The 22,500-nt window shown below is 35.3% G+C and overlaps 1 protein-coding gene across 2 annotated transcripts in view; it reads left to right on the top strand.

Annotated features, from left to right (window-relative positions):
- Positions 1–22,500, top strand: part of LOC135201078 (heparan sulfate 2-O-sulfotransferase pipe-like) — a 104,901-nt gene that overhangs the window by 57,810 nt on the left and 24,591 nt on the right. For both annotated transcript variants that reach the window (XM_064229964.1, XM_064229965.1), the window contains one exon: positions 16,816–17,516. In XM_064229964.1, the coding sequence (XP_064086034.1) occupies positions 16,816–17,516 (701 nt within the window). The remainder of the gene's footprint in view (positions 1–16,815; positions 17,517–22,500) is intronic.

Here is a 22,500-nt window from a genome sequence, read left to right as displayed (position 1 = left end):
AGAGAGTGAGTTCTTGATGTACCAAGAAGAGAGAGAGAGAGAGAGAGAGAGAGAGAGAGAGAGAGAGAGAGAGAGAGAGAGAGAACCCAACCAGCTCATTAGAGGAGAGCATGAATAGTAGTACTAGTGGTGGTCCCAAGACGTGATAAGTTACACAGTGTAAATCAATCTTGTGTTCCTTTAGTTTGGATGATAGTTTTGCCTCTCTCTCTCTCTCTCTCTCTCTCTCTCTCTCTCTCTCTCTCTCTCTCTCTCTCTGGCTGTTGTACGAATTCCCGCAGAATTACCGTAAACGCCTTCGTCAGCCTTCACTCGAAATGCATAGACGGGAATCAAATGATTATTATTTATTTATATATTTATTTATTTAAAGGTTGTTTTTTTTTAGTGTTGATATTCAATAAAAAGGCTTTCAAAAAACGTTGGAGTTTGGTAGAAAGGCCTAGCGTGCCATTATTCCTTTATAAAAACGAGAAACTACTTTTGTAAAGTGTTACGTAGGTCTAGTGTGCAATTATTGCTTTATAAAAACGAGAAACTACTTTTGTAAAATGTTACGTAGGTCTAGTGTGCAATTATTGCTTTATAAAAACGAGAAACTACTTTTGTAAAGTGTTACGTAGGTCTAGTGTGCAATTATTGCTTTATAAAAACGAGAAAATACTTCTGTGAAATGTTACGTAGGTCTAGTGTGCAATTAGTGCCATATCAAATCGAGAAACTGCTTTTGCAACGGAGAACGTAGGTCTAGTCAACAACTATAATGCCGTATAACCTAAAAAATGTCGACATAATACGAACAACACTTTCAAATACCGCTACAACATCAACAACAACATTTAAAAACAACAGCTGCAAAATAAATAAATGAAATAAAATACAAGAAATTCACTTTCGAGAGAAAACAACTTGGTGTCGTCTTCAGGTTTGGTTGGTGATGTCTGTCCGTCTGCAGCGATGAACCGGTTAATCGGGTCCCTCTTCGGTGGGGGTGGTGGAGGCGGTGGTTGGGGTGGGGGGTGGGGGTGGGGGTAGATCTTTTGTAGGCTATACATACTCTCGGGGAGGGGGAGGGGGGGGTTACTTTGTGGACACTTCTGTTGCTAACTTTGAGGTCGGTTGGAGGTTTTTGAAGAAGAACCACACACAAACTAGAGTTTCAAAGTAAAATAATTAACATTTCCTCTCCAAAACCGCTCATGATTGTGGCTGAATGCTATGTCTATATGGTATTTACACCTTTATAATGATATTCATCCGTTTATCAGCAAATATGTCGATAAATAAAATGCAGAATCTGTAGTTTGCTTTAAATCAGATGTCCATTTGACGAATTCATTGTTCTGGTTTAATGCGTAACTGGGGCCTCTGTGACGTTAGTACTAGTTATTTTTCTAAGCGTTTATTCATGCAGTTACCGACCTCTGTTGCGTTTTATGTGAACTTCTTTCTAACAAACAGATAATCAAGCGGAATTCTAAAACGAAGACAGAATAAATTAAGTTATTTAATAACGAAAAAACAGAAGTTTAGACTCTGTGAGTTTGAACCGATGCAGCTCACCACATGTTCGGTCAGTTGCCGGCGATGTTTTTGTATAAGGTTTTACATATCTGTTCGCACTGCTGTTAATTCTCGCGCTTTTGAGCGTCAACTAGAATTGCATAAGAACAAACAGAACGGCAAACAATGCCTGCACACATGCACAAACAGACACAAACACGCGCACACACTAAATCACTGGTTAGACCATCATGGCTGTTGTTCAGTTTTTCTAGAGTTGATTCTCTCTCTCTGTCTCTCTCACGCTCTCTCTCTCTCTCTCTCTCTCCCTTGTTGCTAGGAGGCGGGTCGGTTCCTTTGCCGGCCATCAAACAAACAAACTAACGAGCAGAGTTTGTGCGCGGGGGATTAATTAGCTAATTAACAAACGGCGGTTGCTTGTTTGTTTGCCATCGCCACGTGTGGGATGATTAAAGTCTATAGGTCTACCTTTACATGCTCAATGAAAAGAGAGATATCTTAGTTATTTGTTGTCATAATAATATGAGTCTCAGAATTGTTCTCTCTCTCTCTCTCTCTCTCTCTCTCTCTCTCTCTCTCTCTCTCTCCAGACTATCTTTATACACCTACACCACCAGGCTCGACTGTTTTGAATACCAACACTTGTCAAGCAAAAAAACAGAATCGAGCCAGGTCGTTGTTCTTCTTCTTGCACGACCTCAAAAGGAATTGCAGTAACGTCATTGCTTCTCTCTCTCTCTCTCTCTCTCTCTCTCTCTCTCTCTCTCTTGTGATAGATTTTTTTTTACGAGTTATTTATAAGTTTTAGATGGGCTTTTTATGCAATTTTTTAATCAGAAAAATTGACTTTTTTGGGGCAAAGAGATTTAATTTTTTTTGCAGAAAAATTTATTTAATTTCGTGCCGAAGAAAAATTTAATTTTGTAAAGCACAACCATTTATTTTTATTTTTCATTTTTATTTTATTTTTTTTTCACGAGAATAGTTTTAGATGTGTTGATGCAGTTTTGTGAAACAAAAAGAAAATTATTTTGTTTAAGGCAGAAATATTGGATTTTTTGAAAAGAAAAATTATTTTTGTGAAGCAGAAAGTTTTGTTTTTGTGACAGAAAAATTATATTTTTTTCAGCAAAAAAGAAAAGAACTTTTTTTGTGACATAAAAATTAAGATTTTTTGAAAGAGGAAAATTTAATTTTGTGAAATTTATTATGAAGCAAAAAATTTATTTTGTGAAGCAAAAATTTAATTTTGTTAAGCAAAATAAATTGATTTTGTAAAACAAAAGATTTAATTTTGTGTATCAGAAAAAAAATTGAGGCAGAAAATTTAATTTTGTGTAACAAAATAATAAAATATTGTGAAGCTAGAAATTTAATTTTTTTAAATTTATTTTTTTAAACAAAATATTTAAATTCTAATTTTTCGAAAAAGAAACTTTGTGAAACAAAGAATAAGAAATTTTTGAAACGAAATAAATTTTGTGAAACAAAAAATTTAATTTTTTGAGGCAGAAAATATTTATTTATATTTTTTGCTGTTGTTTGTTTAAATTTAGATTTTACCTCAAGTGGCGTCGCAGCGCTGAAGGTCATTACCGCCAAGCACGAAAGATTACTTTTAACCGATTTAAAAAAAAAAAAAAAAAAAACAAAAAAAAAAAAAAAAAAAAAAAAAAAAAAAAAAAATAGTTGATATAAACGTCAAAATGTGGATGGGTTACCACCAAGAAAGGCCAGACGCCATCGGAGGGGTAGGTGGTGGGCCTTGCAACTGCATCTCAAAATAACTTTAAAATGGATATTGTTATGCCCATTTCATTCCTTTTACTGTACCTCCGTTCTTATTCTCTTTTTTCCATCTGGCTTCCAGCGCTGAGTGACCTCATAGGTCCCAGCGCTTGGCCTAAATTCTATATTATTTTGTAATAATAATAATAATAATAATAATAATAATAATAATAATAATAATAATAATAATAATAATAATAATAATAATAATATTTATCTCTTGTGTAACTTAGTCTACGGGAATTGAACTCCATATTTCACTATCATATACGTAATGTATTTTACCCTATAAAGATTTTATCACGAAGCAGGTACATAATCATGTACCATAATCATACTGTACCGTAATATTACCCAGCGTGTCTGACGGTACTAGAGGGCATATAATAAAAAAAAAATTTGTCTATAATAAAGGAAAATAAGAAATTTGAAAAAATTGCAAAAATGGTGTCAGAAAAATTAAACTGGTTATTATTAAAATATCCTTGTTTTGACCAAATGGCTCTCTCTCTCTCTCTCTCTCTCTCTCTCTCTCTCTCTCTCTCTCTCTCTCTCTCTCTCTCTCTCTTTTATAATAATATTATAATAATATCCTTTATTTCAGCTCAGGGCCATATACATGGAATATACAAAATACAGACAGTAACATACACAATACAGATACATGAGACATGATATAAAATGAATAATCGGTACTTATCCACAAAATAGCTGAGGTAGCATAAAATATAGTAATCATAATACTGGTAATAACAGTAATAATATCGGTGAGAAAAAGAATGCATTGAGAGTTAAAACAGTTAGTGCACAGATTATATAACTTAAATTTCATCTATAGGTGGTTACGGTAGTCAGGTCCAGAGGACTAAATACGAAAATTGAATGTGAAAAAACTTTAACTTGATAGTATTCACAGCAGTAATGAAAAAGTAAAATATGAGCAATAGATATAATATAATGACAGAATCTGCAGATGACATCTTGCCAATACAGAGATTACGTTCTTTAAGGGACGAAGGCATAATTTCCCCATCTTTCCCACAATTTAGATCTTCTTTCTTGCCTCCTTAGGATGCTTTGTATGAGCGAGTTGCTGCTGTTTCTCACTCGGGTTACCAGACTGGACATTGTTCGCCTTATGGTGATTTTTAAATTGTCCAGGTGGCTTTCTATGAACATCTGTGTGGCGGAGTGGTAGCGGGGAGTGTTTGTGAGGCGTCTCAAAATGTCATTGTGCACAACAGTGATACGTCTCATGGTCTCTCTTGTATAGTTCGTCCAGAGGGAGCAACCAGGCCGTCCCCGGCTTGTGACATGGGTTCCGTTCTTGAGACGCGTCGTAAACCGGAAAATTGTTCAAAATCCTAAGAAAACCTTACTTTTAATGATTTGGGTGTATAAACAAACTATGTAAACTGCATTTTTATTGCATTTTTCATCAAAAAGGCCTTCAAATATTGATTATTTTGCATTTTTGGAGTCATATTTCTTCAGTCCGATCGGTGTCGTATATCTGGAAATAATTTCTGATGAATATAATTGAAAAGTGTTGTAAGGCGGGGACTGCCTGTATACTGTAGCAGTACGAGTGGAGGAGCAGCAGTTTCACGTCTCGGTGACAGAAGGAAAAACTTCCTTGCAATCATGTTGCCAGTTGCAGTGCCTTTAGTTTGTCTTTTCGTTTTTTTTTTTTTTTTTACTTTGCCAGTCCAACTGTATCTAGTTTTTTGTATCCTTTTTATTTTTACTTTTCCAGTCAAAGTCTTGAGTTTTTTTTACCTTTTTTTTTATTTTCCAGTCAAAAATTCTTAAGTTTTTTAGACTTATTTTTTACTTTACCAGTCAAAGTCTTGGGTTTTTTAGACTTTTTTTACTTTTCCAGTTAAAGTAATGAGTTTTTTAGACTTTATTTTTACTTTACCAGTCAAACGTCATGAATTTTTTAGACTTTATTTTTACTTTACCAGTCAAAGTCGTGAGTTTTTTTACCTTTTTTTCACTCTTCCATTCAAAAAGTCTTCAGTTTTTTAGAATTTTTTAGAATTTTTTTACCTTTCCAAAGTCTTGAGTTTTTTTTTACCTTTTTTATTTTCCAGTCAAAAAGTCTTAAGTTTTTTAAGACTTTTATTTTTCACTTTACCAGTCAAAGTCTTGGGTTTTTTTAACCTTTCCTTTCAAAAAGTCTTAGGTTTTTTTTAGACTTTTTTAGACTTTTTTATTTTTTACTTTTCCAGTCAAATTCTTGAGTTTTTACCTTTTTTATTTTCCAGTCAAAAAGTCTTAAGTTTTTTTTTTTTTTTTATTTTAACAGTCAAAGTCTTGAGTTATTTTCTTTACTTTTCCAGTCAAAATACCTTCAGATTTTTACTTTTTTCACTTTTCCAGTCAAAGTTTTTTTTTTTTTTTTTACTTATTTATTATCAATTTAGTATTTATTTCTTTTCCAGTCTAAGTGTCTTCAGACTTTTAATTTTTTACTTTTCCAGTCAAAGTCTTGAGTTTTGTATTTGTTTATTTATTTATTCATTTATTTATTTTTTACTTTTCCAGTCAGTATCTTCAGATTTTTTTTTTTTCTTTTTTTTTTACTTTTTGTTTTTTTCACTTTTCCAGTCAGTCTTGAGTTTTTATTTATTTATTTATTTATTTATTTATTTATTTATTTATTTATTTATTTATTTGTATTTTCATTTTTACAGGTCAAAGTATCTTAAAATTTTTACTTTTTTTCATTTCAGTCAAAGTCTCTACTTTTTATTTATGTATCTATTTATTTATTTATTTATTTATCTATTTACTTTCCCCGTCAAAGTGTCTTCAGATTTTTACTCTTTTTTTTTCTCTTTTCCAGTCAGTCTTGACTTTTATTTATTTATTTATTTATCTATTTATCTATTTATTTATTTACGTTTTCCGTCAGGTGTCTTCAGATTTTTACTCTTTTTTTCACTTTTTCCAGTCAAAGTCTTGACTTTATATTTATTTATTTATTTAATTTATTTATTTATTTATTTATTTATTTATTTATTTTATTTATTTTTTTACTACTACTTACTTACTTACTTACTTACTTACTTACTTACTTACTTTCCCCGTCAAAGTGTCTTCAGATTTTTACTGTTTTTAATCACTTTACCACAGAAGATGAGCTGATTAGAAGCTCTGAATAATATAATATTTGAAGCCTATACTCTGTTTTTTTTCATCTGTCCATCCGAATGTGGTGTTTTTGTATGGTAACACTGTGTCCCGGGCTTGAAATAGTTACGCTGTGTAAGTTTTAGGTAAATAAAGGATATCTGGTTGTACATTTGCAACTGAAAAGTGTTTTAATAATTTACTGTATGCGAATTACATCGTTAATATTCGAAATAGGATATTGTTATTATTATTGAATGTAAGCTGCCTTTTCGGGGTGGCGAATGGAACAGCCCGACGCAAATTCCATCAAACATATGCTAAACCAAGTTACGTCATATCGTATATGGCTGAAACGCACTTTATAAAATTAACAGTACATACTGAATACTTACATTATATAATGAAGTAATACGTTGACATCTTGGCCGTAGTGAACAGCGAAGAGAAGCAATTTTCCCGCCACTGCGTCTGGCTGTTCCATTCGCCACCCCGAAAAGGGAGCTTACATTCTACAATAATAACAATAACCTATTTCGAATATTAACGATGTAATTCGCATACAGTAAATTATTAAAACATTTTTCAGTTGCAAATGTACATCCAGATATCCTTTTATTTACCTAAAACTTACACGTAGCGCAACTATTTAAAGCCCGGGACGCAGTGTTACTATACAAAAACACCACAGGCGGATGGACAGATGAAAAAAAACAGAGTATAGTCTATCAGAATCTCCGGAGCTGATTTTCTCAAAAATGCGGAACAAAAATGGCTTCAGCCAGTTCGTCCATCTAGGGACGAGTTAGAGCAGAGAAGATGCTCTGTGGGTTTTTATTACTGGGCGAGGGGGAGGTGAAGGGGGTAGGGGGGTGGGGTGCTTTTCAAGGCATTGATTGACTGTCGACCTTTTGTCTTAAAAATTACCATTGTCTAGAGTGGCTGAGCACGACCCAGGCGATAATGATTATACGTCCGATATAGGGCAAGGGGGTACTCTCTCTCTCTCTCTCTCTCTCTCTCTCTCTCTCTCTCTCTCTCTCTCTCTCATGCAATTTCGTATAATTGCTTGCTTTACTCTTTTAATGTCAGAATTTCTGGAAATGAAAAAAAGAACAACATACCAGAACAGGAAAGAGACATGGGAAAATCCTTATTACTATCAGTATTAAATGAAGGAGAAAACAACGCAAACCATCATAGTGATGAATGCGCAGGGTTTAGTTACGAGTAACTCAAAAAGAAAAATAGAGTACTTAGAAGAACTAACCCAAATGAAAAGAAAATAGATATAATGAATATAAGTGAAAACCTGGTATTCCCAAGAGACTGGGAATGATGATCAAATAAAAGGGTTCCAAACTTATAGATCAGATAGAAAAAAATAGGAATCAAGGGGGAACCGCAATATATGGGAAAGACAAAAAAACAAGGAAAAATATATGAGAAATATAGTAACTCAGAATGTGAACTAATAGCGGTAGAATTTGAATCTGAAAAATTGATGAACATGTAATATATAGACCTCCTAATACTAAAGAGTTTGACTTAATAATTGAAAAATTGGATGATATATGTAGAAATCACAAGGACTGGACTATTCTCCTATCTGGTGACTTCAACTTTCCTTTCGTAGAATGGAAAGAACGTAATAGGAGATGGTTGTACTTATACATATAAAGAGAGTAATAGTAGTGCAGAAGATAAGAGGCAATTTGAAAAGCTATTAGATATGCTACTAGAGAAACAACATTCAACAAATAAATCACCTGCCAACAAAGAAAGGGAAAATACTTTAGAACTAGTATTTGTGAACGAGATGTAATTATGTTAAAGAAATAATAGTTTATAATGCGAGTATTTCAGACCATAATGTCATAGGAATTAACAGTTTCATTCCAAAGCAAGTGAAAATAGAGATAAGCAAGAAATGAAAAAGTGGGAAGGATATGGAAAATACAACTTCTACAGTAAAAATATAAAATGGTCAGAAATAAATGAAGAATTAAACAAAGATTGGGATAACATTTTCGTAAGTGATGACATAAGGGTAAATACGGAGATATTATATAAAATATTGGAGATAAGTAGTGGAAAATATATACCGAAGAAGAAAAGTAAAACATCATTCATGCATACCAAGAGACAGAAGAATCTTGTTCCAGAAAATCAGAAAGTGGAAAAAAGGTCTTGCAAAAGAAAAAAATGCCATGGAAAGTTATAGAACTAAAAAGTAAGATAGAAAAAATGCAGAAAAAAAGATTATACAATCAAAAGAAAATGAAACGGGACTTGGAAGAAAAAACCCATATTAAATATCAAGCAAAACCCCAAACTATTATACTCATATGCGAAGAAGATGAATAAAAGAAGAATAGAAATAGGCCCTCTGAGAATTGAAGGGAGATTAACGAATGAAAAAAAAGGAAATTTGCAACATACTGGCAGAACGATATAGAGAGAATTCACCCCTAGAATAGATAATGAAGATAATGATATAGAAGTAAGGGATGAAAAATAGTGAATATTTAGCTGACATAGATATTAATGAAGCTGATATTGTGCAGGCTATTAATGAAATTAAAAAAATGGAGCTGCTGCAGGGCCTGATGGAATTCCTGCTATTTTGTTAAAGAAAGTAGTTCATTCTATCGCAAAGCCACTTGCAATATTATTAAGACAAAGTGTAGATACAGGCAAGAATATATGATGAGCACAAATTAGCGTATATTACCCCTACTTTCAAAAGTGGATCAAGACTAGAGGCAAGTAATTATAGGCCTGTGAGTCTAACATCACATATAATGAAAGTGTAATGAAAGGGTAATGAAGAAAAATATTATGAAACATTTAATAAAAAATAATTTGTTTAATAAAGGAAACACAGGTGGTTTCGTACCCGGAAAAAGTACACAAACCCAACTGTTAGTCCACCGTGAAAACATATTCAAAAATATGAAAAGCGGAAATGAAACAGATGTGGTTTATTTAGACTTTGCAAAAGCTTTTGATAAAGTAGACCATAATATATTAGCGAAGAAAATTAGAAAAACACAATATCGTGGATAAAGTAGGAAGATGGTTAAAAGAATTTTTACACAACAGAAAACAGATAGTTATTGCAAACGACGAGAAATCGGATGAAGCCAAGGTAATATCCGGTGTGCCGCAAGGTACGGTGTTAGCTGCAATACTGTTTATTACGTATGAATTGAACATAGACAATGAATGTTACAGGATTATTCGGTAGTGAGTAGTTCGCAGATGACACAAGATAAGTAGAGAAATTACTTGTGATGAAGATAGGAACGCTCTACAAAGAGACCTTAACAAAGTATATGATTGGGCAGAGGTAAATAGGATGGTATTTAACTCTGATAAATTTGAATCAATAAATTATGGAGACAGAGAAAGAAAGCTATATGCATATAAGGGACCTAATAATGAGACCATCACAAATAAGGAAGCATTAAAGACCTTGGTGTGATGATGAATAGGAACATGTTATGCAATGATCAAATAGCAACTCTGTTGGCAAAATGTAAAGCAAAAATGGGAATGTTGTTACGGCACTTCAAAACAAGAAAAGCTGAACACATGATTATGCTTTTATAAAACATATGTTCGTAGTCCACTTGAATATTGCAATATGATATGGTACCCACATTATCAAAAGGATATTGCACAAAATAGAGAGTGTACAAAGGTCCTTTACAGCTAGAATAGAAGAAGTTAAGGACCTAGACTACTGGGAAAGACTACAATTCTTAAATTATATAGTCTGGAAAGGAGAAGAGAACGCTACATGATAATTCAGGCATGGAAACAGATAGAAGGAATAGCAGAAAATATCATGGAACTAAAAATATCAGAAAGGAGAGCAGCAGAGGTAGATTAATAGTGCCCAAAAATACCAGGAAAAATAAAGGAAAGCACACAGGACATTAATCCACTACGCACAATCGATAATGCAGCGTCTATTCAATATGCGTTGCCAGCTCATCTGAGGAATATATCAGGAGTGAGCGTAGATGTAAGAATAAGCTCGACAAATATCTAAACTGCATCCCAGACCATCCAAGATTGGAAGATGCAAAATATACCGGAAGATGTACTAGCAACTCTCTGGTAGGACATTAGAGGTGCCTCACACTGAGGGACCTGTGGGGGGGGGCAACCCGAACAAGATGTAAGGTATGTAAGGTAAGGTCCTCTCTCTCTCTCTGCCTATGCATTTTCTTGGTAATTTGCTTGTTTTAATTCTCTTTCTTCTCTATCTCTCTCTCTCATATCTTGTAATTGTTGTTATAATTGCTGTATTCTCTCTCTCTCAATCCTCTCAATTGTTGTTTTTATTCTCTCTCTCTCTCTCTACTCTCTCTCTCTCTCTCTCTCTCTCTCTCTCTCATGCAATTTCTTATAATTGCTTGTTTTTATTCTCTCTCTCTCTCTCTCTCTCTCTCTCTCTCTCTCTCTCTCATTGCAATGTCTTTATAATTGCTTGTTTTTATTCTCTCTCTCTCTCTCTCTCTCTCTCTCTCTCTCTCTCTCTCTCTCTCTCTCATTGCCCCTGCCCAGTACCCAGCCCGCATACTGCATATTACAACAATACCCACATCACGAACGGCTGAGTGTTCCTGTTGCGTACCAATGGATGACGCAATGCGTAACACGGACACTTGCTGTTACTTCTCAGGAGTTATGAATTATTTTATTGAAGGGGAAATGGGACATTTAAAATGGCCTATATTGAGCGGAGGAAAGCGAAAGCAAGGATAAATATTGTTCTGTTTATATTTTAATAATTTAAAGAGAGAGATAGAGATGATTGGGAATTAGACATTTTTTTAGGAGGAGGGAGGAATAAAATTCCTCCGTTGAAGGAAAGAGAGAAAGGGGAGTTATAAATGATTTTATTGAAGGGGAAACGGGAAAATTTGAATTGGCTTTTTTTGAGGAGAGACCGAAGGGATAATATAGTTCATTTTTTTTCAGATCGAGATGATTCGGAATTAGAAATTTAATTTTTTTTAGGAGGAAGGAGGATTAAAAACCCTCCTTTGAAGGAGAAAGGAAGGGGAATTACGAATGATTTTATTAAAGGGGAAACGGGAAAATTAAAATAGCTTTTTTTGAGGAGAAAGCGAAGTGAATTTTAAATTACTTCCGCTGTCGAGAAATGAAAAATGATGTTAAAAATCCACTTTTTTTCGGTGAGACAGAAGAGAGAATGAAAGAAATCCTCTCTATTGAAGGGAGAGGGAAGGTTATCAATCTAGGTATGAGGGGATGGGAGGTTTTCAAATAGGCCCCCTTCCCTCTTTGATAGGAAGGGGGTTGGGGGGGGGAAGTACGATAAAAAAAATTAACATTTGCTGGAGTCAGAGAGAGAGAGAGAGAGAGATAAGAACAAAATGAAAATCCCACTATTATTAGCGACTGTGTAGAGGGAAGGAATTCGAGGAGAGAGAGAGAGAGAGAGAGAGAGAGAGAGAGAGAGAGAGAGAGAGAGAGAGAGGGGAATTTAAAAATCCCAATATTGATAGCTACTCCAGAGAGCCCTATAGCAGCAGGATAATGTCGTCAGTGCACTTCACGAAATTGCACTGTAGGCGTTATGCAAGGTTCTTAGCTGCATCCCATCGTTAGGCCCCTAGCTGCTAAAACCCCTTTCGTTCCTTTTACTGTACCTCCGTTCGTATTCTCTTTCTTCCATCTTTGCTATGCGCCCTCTCCTAACAAATGTTTTTTTTATTTTTTTTTTATTTATTTATTTTTTTTTTTTTGCCACCTTTCAGACCCTTTTTCCTTTTTAATCTCAATTTCCGTTTCAATTTATGTAAGGGGAGAAGGAAACGTATCTACGCTCACTCCTGATATATTCTTGAGATGAACTGGCAACGCATTGAATAGACGCTGCTTTGTCGATGCTGGTGCGTAGTGGATTAATGTCCTGTGTGCTTTCCTTATTTTTCCTGGTATAGTTTTGGGCACTATTAATCTACCTCTTGGGAGGGGAAAAGGGGGTTCAAAAGAAGAAGAAGAAGAAGAAGGAGATATAGAAGAAAATGAAGGAAGGAAGAATAAAATGAGGATTAAGAAGATAGAAGAAGGAAGAAAAAGACGAAGAAGAAGACGAGAAGGAGAAGATGGAGGGAGGAAGGAGAGAAGAAAAAGAAGGAGAGAAGGAGGAGGATTGAGAGGGAAAGGAGAAAGAAGAAGAAGTAAGAAGAAGAAAAGAAGAAAGAAGAAGAAAAGAAGAGAGAAGAAGAAGAAGAAGAGGACAAGAGAGAAGAATAGAAGAACAAGAAGTAGAAGAAGAATGGAAGAAGAAGAAGTACAAGAGAACCGAATAAACAATACCGCACAGAGAACAGAGACTCCTTCATTGCAATGGCAGGAATAAAATCACTGTTGTGACAACGCCAATTACGCAACGGCGTTAATGAGACGCTTATCTTTAATCTTTTTTGTGGGGGGGCCTGATGATAATGGCGAATGTTCTCCTCCTCCAGTAGAATAAGTGGGGCGTAAGACACTTTCTCTCTCTCTCTCTCTCTCTCTCTCTCTCTCTCTCTCTCTCTCTCTCTCTCTCTCTCTCTCTCTCATTCAGGAGTCGAAAGTCTTACTTCGTCTTTTAATTGGTTAGATTGATTTCGTCTTGCAATACTTTTGAATGTTGTGTGAAAACTTAATAATGATTATAGTAATTTATTATTATTATTATTATTATTATTATTATTATTATTATTATTATTATTATACCACCTTCGATACAGATTTATGGTAAATATTACGCAATATTTTTTTTTTCAGATTATCTTCATTTAAACCGTAGTGAGTAACTTAGGCTATCTACAGAGAGAGAGAGAGAGAGAGAGAGAGAGAGAGAGAGAGAGAGAGAGAATATCACAAGGAGTTACAATGATTAGGATGTCTCTTAGACTTGATAGTCCATCCTAATAGGAGACATCGTGGGCTTCACTTATCTCTAGGAGCAGGTTTCACTGTTCATTCACAGTGTCCCAGTGAAGAGGTCAAATAAAAGAAATGCGTATTTAGAGGAGAGAGAGAGAGAGAGAGAGAGAGAGAGAGAGAGAGAGAGAGAGAGAGAGAGAGAGAGAGTATTACGTAACCAATGTGACCACGCCCAACTTAGGAGTCATCAAGGATAGAGGCGGATCTGACATCCCTACCAAGCACCCAGGACGGTCAGTTACTGACATCGAACAATGCAACTCGTCTTCTTATGAAATGTCGGGGGCCGTAGGGACTGGCAACTCGATAGGAAAGTAAGGGACAGGAGAAGAAGAGAGTTCTGAAGTACCTCGTGACATCTAGGATGTTTGTGTGTGTGAAACTTAATGAAGTTTCATAGAAAATTTAGCTGTGGTTTCCTCTAAGAGATATGAGAATCTATTTGTAAATATAAAATTGATATTACTCTGTGTCCCCTAGGGCCTATAGGTCCGTCACGTGGTGCACTGTAGGCATTCATTAAGGGTCTTTGCAGCGTCCCTTCCTTAGGCCTCTAGCTCCTATACAACCCCTTTCATTCTTTTTATAGTACCTCCGTTCATATTTGCTTTCTTCTGTCTCGAATTTCAAACCTCCCCTAGCAACTGGCGCTTGGCCATTGGCCTGAATTCTATGTTCTTTAATCTAATATTTCTCTCATTTTTGTTGTTTGTCTATCACAGTCCTCCAATTCGGCTGGTTGCTATTTATAGTGGTGGGGGGTTCCGGGTTGCATCCTGCCTCCTTAGGAGTCCATCACTTTTCTCACTATATGCCCCGTTTCTAGGATCACACACTTCTGCACGAGTCCTGGAGCTACATCAGCCTCTAGTTTTTCCAGATTCCTTTTCAGGGATCTTGGAATCGTGCCTCCTAGTGTTCCTATGATTATGGGTACAATTTCCACTGGCATATCCCATATCCTTCTTATTTCTATTTTCAGGTCGTGATACTTATCGATTTTCTCCCTTTCTTTCTCTTCAACTCTGGTGTCCCATGGTATTGCGACATCAGTGAGTGATACTTTCTTCTTGATTTTGTCAATCAACGTCACGTCTGGTCTATTGACACTTATCACTCTATCTGTTCTGATACGATCTTTGCCTGATCGTTTTCTATCACTCTCTCAGGTTGGTGTTCGTATCACATTATTATTATTATTATTATTATTATTATTATTATTATTATTATTATTATTATTATTATTATTATTATTATTATTATTATTATTATTATTATTTCTTTTATGTAAACTTCTTTTATTTTTATTTTTTGTCAAATTGTGCGTTTTTCTTCATTAGGAAAGAAGTGAATTCGATATTCTAATAATAATAATAATAATAATAATAATAATAATAATAATAATAATAATAATAATAATAATAATAATAATAATAATAATAATAATAATAATAATAATAATAATAATAATAATAATAATAATAATAATGCTTTTCTCACAGTAGCACTTTTTCCATTGTTCCTTCTTGACCATATTCTTACGACATGCTTAGTGTGATTGTGGTAGTCTCGTTGAGTGGTCCACTGGCAGTACCTGATGTTCCGACCAGCATAATTATAAGGAGTATCTTAGTATGCTGTGAAACCTGTTTTTTTTCCCACTACAAGGACCACCAACGCAAGGTTCACCCTCTCATGATATATGTAAGTAGTTAGTGCCGTCAGTGTGCGCCCCACGTGGTGCACTGTGGGCATTAATTGAAGGTCTTTGCATCGTCCATTCCTATCCTCTCCAAACAATTGTTGCTTAGTGCAAATGCAAAAGGTTTTCATAGTTTTCAACTTGGTAACGAATCGGGCTTTAGTCATTATTAGTATTTTTTTTTTGTGGTACCATATCCATGTTGGGGTCCCTGACCTGACCTTTTCGCTTCACCCTAGTTAACGTGACCTTGACCTGGCCCTTCAAGGTCACTGATCATTCACATGCCAAATGACCGAGTTTTCCTTTTCAATGAACTTTTATTTTCACGGGACCCAGTAGCAGATATTTCATAGATTGGGAGGCATTTATGGAATAAATATGCCTCGCTGTCGAATTTCCCCCCAAAAGTTCCAGAGGACTTTATTCCTCACACTACTGGACTCTGGAACAGCCTCCCTACTGAGAGATGTCGTGCAATTGGAACTCCTTCAGAAGTTTAAGACATTATTATGTATCATTTCAAGAAATAATGGATGGAAACTAGAACTGAAGAGATACAACACATCCCACTATGGGAACTTCTTTACATACAAGATATGTGACACGTGGAATAAACAGCCACCAGAAGTTGTAAAGAGCAACAGCGTGGAAGAGTTTAAAAGAAAGCTAGACAAAATCATTAGAAGGACACTGAATGAGCAGTAAAACCTTCTCCTACAGATAAGTGAGCACATGATGTCTCCTCTTAACGATGGATTATAACAAGTCTTTGAGACATCCTCATCCTTGTATATCACTGTACTTGCTATTACTTCTTCCTAATGAACACCTTAGTATTCTTTGGAAGCTTGAATTTCAAGCCAGTGGCCCCTGTGTGGTGGGCTTGTTTGAGTAGGGCTAATCTACTGAATGATTATAATAATAATAATGCTGTAAAAGAGACCAACAATCAATCATTTTGAAAACCAAGTTACTAGGCAGTTTACCTCTCCCCTGCAATCAGCGTCGGTACAGGTTGGGAAGAATCAGGGTTGCCAACGATTACATCAAACTGATTTGATCAAGTGATTAAATCATTGAATTTTTCATTAAAAAAAATCATTATATTTTTTACTTGAAAGCAAACAAATTGAAAAATATGATTTGGAGGTTAATAAAAACTTTAGCATAACTGTGCTGTATCTATTTATTTTGATATAAAAAAAAATTGCAAGTACATACTTTAGGCCAAAACTGGAAACCTAAAAGATAAATCAATAGTAATTCTGTCATAAAATACATTAGGAGGAAAAAAAGGATTGAAAAAACATTAACAAATTTTTTTTAAAAATCAAATAAAAAAATTCAAATAAATCACTGACTTTTTATTTATTTTTTATCAAAAAAAAATCAACAACCCTGGGAAGAATTATACTTAACAATATGATTGGTGAGTCTAAGACGCATAATCTTCAGTTTAAGTTACGCCTACCTGTTCTGAATTCATGTTTTGGCTTTTAAGTGACTAAAAAAAAAAGTGTTGGTAGAGATTGCAAGAGTTAGTTTTCGTACGCATGAAGTTTTTTTTTTTTTTGCTGAATGTGACAAATTATTCATTTTGGTACACAAGTCATTTCTTATGACTATATCCTTTCGATAAATCACCCCTCTTTCTCTGACCACCTATTCGCGTTTGCTTTCAGACTGGTGTGGGTCGTGTCCTTCTGTGGGCTGCTGATGGTATGGCAGGCGCCGCCCCCCTCGTCCACTTCGTCTCTGCTGCACTCACCGTCTTCGTCCGTAGGCTCCGAGGACTCTGACCAGGAATTCCTATCCCACCGGAGCCGCACCAAACTGGTTCCTCGCACCCACGTCAGCAACTGGGCCTATCTGCAGCCGAAACCCAGGGAGAGGACGGATTCCTGGAAAGAGAAGATCGAGCCCTGGAAACAGCAGACGGATTCCTGGAAAGAGAAGATCGAGCCCTGGAAACAGCAGACGGATTCCTGGAAAGAGAAGATCGAGCCCTGGAAACAGCAGACGGATTCCTGGAAAGAGAACGCCGACTCGCTCAAAGAGAGGCTGGATTCATGGAAAGAGAGCCCCGACTCGCCCAAAGAGAGACTGGGTTCCTGGAAGGAGAGGAGTGTCCCTGTGAGAGAGAGGACGACAGATCCCGGCGCCAGGGCCAAGCCTTACCCTAAGATCACCTTCCGTAACAGGGAGTCCTCGACGAGGGGAGCCCTTGGGGACTCCGCAACAGACGCAAACCTGCCCATGAGTAGTCCCATAACATACCACAGGTCGAGGATCAAAGATGCCACGCCCTTGGGGAGTCACGCCCTTTCGTCTCTTCCTCCTGATGGCAGAGAAGAAAAGGGACTCCTTATTCATCACACGATAGGTAAGGAATCGTTATTTCTGTCCGCTGTGTAGATGGGTGTGTTTCTGTGTATGTGTAGAGTGTTTGTTATGCACGTAGCGTCTAATGCCTAGATGAACCATCTGCTATATATAATTTTTTTTAATATTCATTGTTTACTCTCTCCAAGATTCGCTTTCGTACGCCCTTTTTTCGCTAGTTTCTGCAGCTTCTACTCACTGTTCCCCGTTCAGCACTGCACAGTGAAGAGGTGCCATCTATTCCACGCTCCATTGCAGACCTGGTTTCTTATCCCTAGCTGTGTCTTATTGTATTCCTCGTGTGTCAGTCCATCCTTGAAGGTATTGGGTATTTTGGTAGATGTAGAGACATAACTCACCCTTGCCTCAGGCCAACTTTTACACCAAACTAGTCAATCTACCATCTAGAATTTCTGACACACTGCACAGCTCAGAAAGATTTTGTCTTCAACCAATTAATTACAAAGCTTTCTTAAACGTTGTCTAGATTCGTGTACACCACGATAACTTGCCCCATTTCTAACGTTCTCGAGATCTGTGAGCATCACATAATAGCTTATCAGACGATCTTCATAGCTGATTTTTTTCATCATAAACACCTGGTCCACACGACCTTCCCCATCACTCTTTCACTTTGCCTCTCTGCCAGTTCTCTCGTCAGCCTTTTCAGAGTCAACGTACGTCACATATAGAGCTTTTTCCTAACATTCTCGTCCATACTTTTTATGAGGAACACTAGTTCCTCGTTGGACGATTGGTTTTCGCGCTCGGCTACCAATCCGGTGGTCCTAAGTTCGATTCTCGGCTCGGCCAGCGGGGAATCAGAGGAATTTATTTCTGGTGATAGAAATTCATTTCTCGATATAATGTGGTTCGGATCCCACTATAAGTTGTATGCCCCGTTGCTAGGTGACCAGTTGGTTCCTAGCCACGTAAAAATATCTAGTCCCTCGGGCCAGCCCCCCTAGGATGGCTGTTAATCAGCTCAGTGGTCTGGTAAATTAAGATATACTTAACTTATGAGGAACATTATATCAAACACTTATACCCAATAATTTACTCAGTGTACTGAAAAAATCCATTTGTATTAAGTATGCCATCCCTTCATATATATCACCTACATTTGCATACAAGTCGCTTAGCACAGCCACCCTATTTCATTCTCCAAACCCACCCAACCAGGTACCATTTGCATCTACTATTATAACTTTGCCTGTTGCCACACTCATTCTCTTTCGTATTTTTGTCCACACATCCCCTTAAAGTTTTTCAAACCTGTACTGCTCTTCGTCTGGCAAATATAACGTCATCTATCATACTTTTAGCTGTCGAAACCATATCATATATATATATATATATATATATATATATATATATATATATATATATAGTATATATATATATACATATATATATATATATATATATATATATATATATATATATATATACCTTCATTGATGTAATGTGCAATGATATGCCCTGAATTTATATGTAATTAATAATATATTATTAATTATTTTATATTATAATATATATATATATAATATATATATATATAAGTCCTATCACATTCCCGTGATTCATATACATATATCGAACTACAAATGTCCTATAATATCTAATTCGCTCTACATCGGAATTAATATATTTTCATATATGTTTAACCGAGGGGGAATTTATTAAGCGATAATAGAATTGGCGATCGACAGACGCGAACCACTGACCTCTCAATTCTAGGACTGGCAGTTAATAGAATTGGCGATCGACAGACGCGAACCACTGACCTCTCAATTCTAGGACTGGCAGTGAAGCTTCACTGCCAGTCCTAGAATTGAGAGGTCAGTGGTTCGCGTCTGTCGATCGCCAATTCTATTATCGCTTAATAAATTCCCCCTCGGTTAAACATATATGAAAATATATTAATTCCGAGGTAGAGCGAATTAGATATTATAGGACATTTGTAGTTCGATATATATATATATATATATATATATATATATATATATATATATATTCATTGATGTATGTGCAATGATATGCCCTGAAAAATTTACTATATATATATATATATATATATATATATATATATATATATATATATATATATATGATATAATGTATATATGTATATATATATATATATATATATATATATGTATATATATATATATATATATATATATATATATATATATGTGTGTGTGTGTGTGTGTGTGTGTCCGTTACTTACTGAAGCAGACATCGTTAAAACCCTTCTTATTTTTTACGAAGAGGTCCCCCCCCATGATGTCCTGCCCTTATCTCTTTGACAAGGACTGCCAGAGGAACTGGCGCGCAGGAGAGGAACGAGAGAAGAAGAAAAAAACGAAAAAAAAAAGAACAAAAAGTCCTGCCGAAGTCCTATCGAGATCCTGTACAGGCCAAATTTGGTCCTGCTCTTTGCTTTGCCTGAGATGATGCGCCGACTTGAACGCTCTTACTTTAGCTTTAGAGAGAGAGAGAGAGAGAGAGAGAGAGAGAGAGAGAGAGAGAGAGCAGCGCAAATAGGTAGCTAGATTTATAAGAGAGAGAGAGAGAGAGAGAGAGAGAGAGAGAGGAGAGCAGCAAATAGATAGGTAGATCTATAAAAAGAGAGAGACCTTACAGACCTTACAGACCTTACATCTTGTTCGGGTTGCCCCAGGTTCCTCAGTGTGAGGCACCTCTAATGTCTACCAGAGAGTTGCTAGTACATCTTCCGGTATATTTTGCATCTTCCAATCTTGGATGGTCTGGGATGCAGCTTAGATATTTGTCGAGCTTATTCTTAAACACATCTACGCTCACTCCTGATATATTCCTCAGATGAGCTGGCAACGCACTGAATAGCCGCTGCATTATCGATACTGGTGCGTAGTGGATTAATGTCCTGTGTGCTTTCCTTATTTTTCCTGGTATAGTTTTGGGCACTATTAATCTACCTCTGCTTGCTCTTTCTGATATTTTTACCTCCATGATGTTTTCGGCTATTCCTTCTATCTGTTTCCATGCCTGAATTATCATGTAGCGTTCTCTTCTCCTTTCCAGACTATATAATTTTAAGGATTGTAGTCTTTCCCAGTAGTCAAGATCCTTAACTTCTTCTATTCTAGCTGTAAAGGACCTTTGTACACTCTCTATTTGTACAATATCCTTTTGATAGTGTGGGTACCATATCATATTGCAATATTCAAGTGGACTACGAACATATGTTTTATAAAGCATAATCATGTGTTCAGCTTTTCTTGTTTTGAAGTGCCGTAACAACATTCCCATTTTGGTTTACATTTTGCCAATAGAATTGCTATTTGATCATTGCATAACATGTTCCTATTCATCATCACACCAAGGTCTTTAACTGCTTCCTTCTTTGTGATTGTCTCATTATTAGGTCCCCTATATGCATATAGCTTTCTTTCTCTGTCTCCATAATTTATTGATTCAAATTTATCAGAGTTAAATACCATCCTATTTACCTCTGCCCAATCATATACTTTGTTAAGGTCTCTTGGTAGCGCGTTCCTATCTTCATCACAAGTGATTTCTCTACTTATTCTGAGAGAGAGAGAGAGAGAGAGAGAGAGAGAAGAGAGAGAGAGAGAGAGAGAGAGAGCAGCAAATAGGTAGCTAGATTTATAAAGCATGCAGAGAGAGAGAGAGAGAGAGAGAGACCCTAACGTACAGTTGCTCATTTTCTCAAAATTTATTTTTTCTGAATGATTTATGTCCATGCTACTGTTTTATTTATTTTCCCGGATATTTATAACAACGACTGTTAATTGATAATAAGAAATAATTATGTTTTTAGAAACTTCCAAGTGAATTATGCGAATCAGTCACCTACGCACTGAAGATTGATCAACTGTACGATCTTTTTATATTTGAAATCAGAATTGAAAACGCTTTCAAATTCAATTTTTGTAAATGCCAAAGAGCCCTTTTTATTTTATTTTTATTTATTTATTTATTTATTTTAAAGGCCAAATGGACCCTTTTTATTTTATTGTATTTTATTTTATTTATTTATTTTTTTAAATACCAAATGGGCCCTTTTTATTTTATTTTTATTTTATTTTCATTTATTTATTTATTTTAAATGTCAAATGGGTCCTTTTTATTTGATTTCATTTTATTCTTATTGATTTTTTTATATGCCAAATGGGCCTTTTTATTTTATTTTATTTTTATTTATTTTTTAAATGCCAAATGGGCCCTTTTTATTTTATTTTATCTTATTCTATTTTATTTACTTATTTCATTTTTTAATCTTTTAAATGCCAAACGGACCCTTTTTATTTTATTTTATTTTTATTTATTTATTTATTTATTTTAAATGCCAAATGGGCCCTTTTTTATTTTATAATTTTTTATTTATTTTTCTAAACGCCAAATGGGCTCTTTTTATTTTATTTTATTTTTTTTAATGCCGAATGGGCCCTTTTTTTATTTTGTGTTATTTTATTTTAATATATTTATTCTTTTTTTTAAATGCCAAATGGGCCTTTTTTATTTTATTATATTTTATTTTTATTCATTTTTTAAAATGCCAAATGGGCTCATTTTATTTTATTTCATTTTTTACTTTTTATTGAAGTATATTTTATTCATTTATTTATTTATTTTTTTTTTTTGCATAAAGAATGAAGATTCCTACTAGAGAGGTTTGAATGGCGTTTTGGAGTTGTGGTATGTGGGTTTTTACTGACCTATTCTCCACCTTTCTAATATGGCCGGTGACCTGGCCAGGAAGCAGCGTTGCATGACACCTGTGGCTTGGAAAGAGTGATGTTGATTCATCTGTCACACCCGTGTTCTGATAGAGAGAGAGAGAGATTGAATATATAGAATTGAGGCCAAAGGCCCAGCGCTGGGACCTGTGGGGTCAAGTAGCGCTGAGAATAAAATTGACAGCAGGTTTGAAAGGTGTAACAGGAGGAGGACCTTTTGCTATTGCACTATGAATC

This window comes from Macrobrachium nipponense, chromosome 27 (genome assembly GCF_015104395.2).
Source record: "Macrobrachium nipponense isolate FS-2020 chromosome 27, ASM1510439v2, whole genome shotgun sequence".
Classification (NCBI taxonomy): domain Eukaryota; kingdom Metazoa; phylum Arthropoda; class Malacostraca; order Decapoda; family Palaemonidae; genus Macrobrachium; species Macrobrachium nipponense.
Note: the sequence above shows the minus strand (reverse complement) of the source record. Positions and strands in the feature narration are given on the sequence as shown.